This window comes from Acyrthosiphon pisum, chromosome A1, assembly GCF_005508785.2.
Source record: "Acyrthosiphon pisum isolate AL4f chromosome A1, pea_aphid_22Mar2018_4r6ur, whole genome shotgun sequence".
NCBI classification, from domain to species: domain Eukaryota; kingdom Metazoa; phylum Arthropoda; class Insecta; order Hemiptera; family Aphididae; genus Acyrthosiphon; species Acyrthosiphon pisum.
In genome coordinates, this window is record NC_042494.1 from 84,627,475 (window position 1) to 84,632,837 (window position 5,363).

Consider the following 5,363-nt stretch of genomic DNA (forward strand, 5'->3'; position numbering starts at 1 on the left):
ATAAACAAAAAAAATAGTTATAATACAAAATCCTGTTTTCTATTTTTTTGGATACTCAGTTCATCGATAAGCTTATCTGGTATGATTATTGTATTGACCGGTGACATGCGAATAAAGCCAACACATTAAGACGACGCTACACCCGTATGTGTTGTCTCCGTCTTACACAAGCACGACATAGCAAATTGTCGTTCACTATTCTCAATAGTGTGCTGTTGGTTTTGATGGCGATAGGGTGAAATGACCTATTATCAAACTTTTACTTAAGAACATAATCTGGGTCTTAGCGTGGGCGATTTTTTAATATTTTAATTTTCAAGCGAGATATGAGAATTTTTAATTTTTGATACTTCACATACCCTTATTTTTCTCGAAAATGAAAATCGTTTGATAATAGGTTGATTCACTCTAGTATCAAAACTAGCAGCTCACTATTGAGAATAGTGAACGACAATTTCCTATGTCGTGCGTGTGTAAGACAGAAACAACACACGCGGGTGTAGCGTCTTCTTATAAGGGTCCGTATTACAATAGTTAAACTAATGTTAAACACGCGGAATTCGACTGGTAAAATTTAAACTATGATTGTAAAACGGGCTCTAAGTGTCTAAGTCGGTTATAATAAACAAAGTATATAATAATTACTATTTAATTTATAGTTATTATTCAATATTAGATAGGAAAATTGATAAAATATTTACTTCTGTCATACTATTTATTAGATAAGACTTAATACTTAATAAAAACTTGAAAAACATCGTTCAGGTGTAGGTATAGCAGTTGATACAGGCAAAGTACAAAATATTTTCAAGAGTTCATGAATATTTGGATAAACCTCTTTATCACAAACATCTAAAGCATGTAACCTAGAGGTGAATACAATGTTTTCAGTCACTAAAAATAAACCCATGCCCGATGGTAAATCTACAGTCTTCGTGGTAATTTTGTTTTATTTACCGACTATTTATCGGGTTTATTATAAACACGCATGCATGAAAAATAATTCGCAGAGAATTCAAAAATATAGTATACCATACCACCATAAAGATATATGTTTTTATTTTCCGATATTTATGCCACGAACGACTAGTGGCGTATAGTACCTATATCAAAGCGGACAAATTACCACGGCTAGAATTGAGAATTGAGAAATACAGAAAATAAGTAAACTTAATTTTACAAAAATAAAGGTTAAGGGGGGAACTATCCCCCATATCCCCCCCCCCGTAAATACGCCACTGGATAGTACCACGGTTTGTTGTTGATGCATAACGCGTTATAAATACCTAATGGATACTGTGATATGATTAATTTGGAATTTATTATAGATACTTATTATAGGTCAATATTTTTTTTAATACCATAGATTAGTATATAATATGTCTTATACCTAGACTGACGTCTGACACAGAGGCGGTTTGAGTATACTGTTTTTGGTGCACTGCACCACCAATATTAGGTGGGTGGGTGGGTGGTCTTGGTTGAGTATGTGCTTACCGCAATGTTTAATTTTAATGTTTAATAAAGTAATGAAGTACCTAATCATTGAAATTTGATAAATGATAATCGTAGCTGAAACTGCTGAAAGCGTATTTATAATTTCTATGATGAAAAGAGGTGTCTATATATTGTCTTGCACCACCAAGTATAATATATTCAAACCGCCTCTGGTCTGACATACCGTCTCCGCTCAGAATCGTTTTTCTTATACAATGATATTTTATCATTGAATTCAAATTTAATACCATCCATTAAGTGACCCACTTAATTGTATTCTACTGTACAGCAGAGCGACATACACTTGCTCACCTATTATATATTATATAATTACCTAATTACTAATATTTATTATTAATATTAATAATATGATTGATATAATACAAAAAATTTATTTCTTATACTCATACGTGTTTCTATTATTATAGTTCTGAAAATAGGTATACTTATTATACATATTGTGGCTACTTTGATATTTAATTGTTTATTAGTTGTACCTACTTGTTCGGAAAAATTTCGCTAAGTACCATCCATGGCAAAATCATAATTGAAGCTCCAAAAAAGTAAATGCCACATAATATAGTTATAGGAATCCAAGGAGTTGAGTAGATATAGCCATTCTTTATTGCTTTAATGTAAATTCCGAATAAAAATATCAATAATGTGTTGATTGAAAATGTCAAATTAGTCAAAAACCTTTTTCCTAGATAATGCACGGTTAAGACTACAATAACGCATCCGATAGTTTGTAGTACAGATAAAACTACCTTAAAATAATTTTAAAAATGTACACTTTTATACCTTTTGGTGTTTGTAATAAATAATAATAGGTATAGGAGTGATATAATTTACCAGTAACAAATTTTGATTATTCGATATACCGACTTCTGTCATGATCTTGCTGATAAAGGTTCTCCAAGGCATACCATTTATGATGATAGAAATAAAGAAATAAAATATAATTAGTCTAAGAGGTCTGTACACTGATGGGTCCTTAAATTGGGCTAATTTTCCTGTTGTTTGTTGAGTTCCTGCAGATATTTCATTATACCGCACGAGTTCGAGGTATTCCTTTTTGACCACATTAGGTTTCACCCATCCTCTTAACCAACACAAAGCCTTTTTGGCTTTTCCATTTTTTCCTTTAGCAACCAACCATATTGGTGACTCTGGAATCTAAAAACAAAACGGGAACAGATATGTGATTATATTATTATAGGTACACATTTTAGCAATAACAACGAATAATAAAACTAAATACTATAAACACTAAAAACGATTAAAAAAAAAACATACCAACATGACAAGGCATATACTAGTGATTGGACAAAGTGCACTCAGCAATGCGACGGTTTGCCATTCAAATAAATACGCCAAAGTGAATAAAAACGATACTCCGAACATAGGCGCTGTAGACGTCAACGAAGCCATCGATCCCCTGAGCCTAGGTTCGGTTATTTCGCCGACATAAGAAAATATTGGGCCTTCGCTGAATCCTATGCTCAAGCCCATCAGTACGGTCGACGCGTAAAGTGAAACTACGGAGTGTGCGTAGCATAGTAAAATCCATCCGAAAATACTGGGGAAGTTGGCAAAAATCATACACCGTTTCCTTCCAAACCTATCCTGCAGGATTCCCGAAAAAAAACTTCCAGCCGGATGAAATATACATATTAAACTCCCTATAATAATAATAGTTAAATCAATTGAATATTATTGGTCAGTATGTGTTGTATGAACGACTAGAATATGTATTTTTTGATCTTCAGACTATAATCACCCCTTCGCACTATTTTTATTAATTTTATGTCAGTACGTCTATACTCAATAGACAAGTATATATTATATTAATATGAATATATTATGATATGTAATGATTAATATAATATAGTGATAGAAACTTTATTTATTACATGTATTAATATTTTTATTTATCCCCCCCCCCTTTTTAGATCCTGACTATGCCACTGATTCCCCCTACTTTTCATCCCATATTCAAATTCTGATTATTTCTGGCTTCTGCATAATATTTGAAACTACTTGTACTATAACTACCATTTTTTGTAGAGTGTCTTTTTTAACAACCTTTATTTCAAATGAATATCTCAGTTTTTTACCGTACATGTATCTAAATTATATTGTTTGTATCAGTAGTTTCTGACATTTGAACATTATTTACAAAGAATAATAATCTTTAACAATAGTCTGGCCTAGAATAATATAAAATAGGTACCTATAGTATATATTATATTCAATTCAATTTTAATAATTCAGAAAATTACTCGTTTGACTTTCGATTTCTGTACATAAATATTTTTTAAAAACTAATCAATTTACAGCCTGAAAGGGTGGTAGGTACTCATTTGAAAATACATATTCGTATCACCACAATGTAATATTTAAATGACGTAAAAATTCAAATAAAAATGTTAAAAAGTATTTTAGAATGTGGTGTTTATAAATCAGTGTTTTAATAAAATCATTATTAAAGGAAAATATAAGAGTAATCATGATTATTGAATCATACTGTATATCATAAAAACATATATTACGTAAGAACTTACAACTACATGTGATATGACGTGAAGTGTCCTGATTTAATTTTTTTGAACGGATATAGATAAATTCTTAAATCTTTTATACTAAGTTATTACTTTTAAATTGTCAAGTCTCTAAGATTATTTCTTTCTGAATTAAAAAAAAAATTCGATTAATGTCAATTAGATACATTATTGTGATTCGTATATTTTAATATTATCGTTTCACGATGTTCTTGGTGGTTTTTCCAATTATTATCAAAAGTATATGTACCTAGAGTATACTTCTCGGTAGTCAGTAGTTCTCACCGAGAATATCAACTATTGAACTATAAATCAAATCTGACAATTAATTATACTCAAAGTTGAATACTAAAGCAAAATGTGTTCTGCTATAATGTATGATAAAGTATACAAAAATAAAAAAAACATACACAATAATCGTAGGAACAATACAATTTTCCTCAATCCGATCAAAATCAAATATAAACAGCGATTTTGAAAAACATAACATTTTTATGTTAGGAATAAACTGTTTTAATGACAATAAAATATTTTAAATTTTCTAATAAACATAATTAATAGTGCATATCTACAACTATTTCTTAACATCAAAATTATTGCAGAATTACCGTTACTTTGATTGAATTGTTGTTCATACTAACCATACCATGAAATTTCAGTCAATGTTAAAGAGAATTCACTCTCTGAATTTTGATACAATTGCTGTATAACAACTGTGGACATCGCCATTTCCATGCCCACATTAATCAATAGAAAGCTCTGCGCTATAGTAGCGAAAATCTGCAATATTTGAATGCAAAATATGTTGTAGCAAAAAATTTGTGTTTTTATATTTTATACATAATAATATTGTAATACATACTTGTGCTACAGTTGCCTTTGTGCCGTAATTTTTCGAAGTATTTTCATTTTTATTCCCCATTGACGAGTTATTTAAGTAGCTGGACTTTACAATACTTGAAAAAAAAATTAAAATCTAGCTGGGTATACACGTCGGAGTAAGTAATTAAGAGTAAAATCAATTGTCAGTATTACAATAAAATACCGATTAAGTACGTATCTAGCTACTAACTGATATTAAACATGTCATTAAATATTAGCATTGTTTCTAATCGAACGATACATTACTAAGTACTTAAAATATAATCCTTAGATAGTTTTTTGGTTAACATTGTAAATCATATAAATAGTAATTTATAGATACACCTTAGAATTATTTTTTTTTTTCTATTATACAAGTATGTAATTTTCAATAAATATTATGTATTTTATAGGGTTGTTTTATGATAACGTTATTTTATTTTA

The 5,363-nt window shown here is 29.7% G+C and overlaps 1 protein-coding gene across 2 annotated transcripts in view; it reads right to left on the reverse strand.

Annotated features, from left to right (window-relative positions):
- Positions 1-5,143, reverse strand: part of LOC100162810 (facilitated trehalose transporter Tret1) — a 7,691-nt gene extending 2,548 nt beyond the window's left edge. Inside the window, exons 1-5 of one of the 2 annotated variants that reach the window (XM_001943598.5) lie at positions 4,921-5,142; positions 4,700-4,838; positions 2,794-3,179; positions 2,350-2,673; positions 1,999-2,264 (exon numbers count right to left, since the gene is read on the reverse strand). In XM_001943598.5, coding sequence (XP_001943633.1) covers positions 1,999-2,264; positions 2,350-2,673; positions 2,794-3,179; positions 4,700-4,838; positions 4,921-4,980 — 1,175 coding nt within the window. In that variant the 5' untranslated portion in view covers positions 4,981-5,142. Of the gene's footprint in view, positions 1-1,998; positions 2,265-2,349; positions 2,674-2,793; positions 3,180-4,699; positions 4,839-4,920 lie in introns of both variants that reach the window. The other variant, XM_003246863.4, reaches the window with a different exon arrangement.
- Positions 5,144-5,363: the final 220 nt, after the last annotated feature.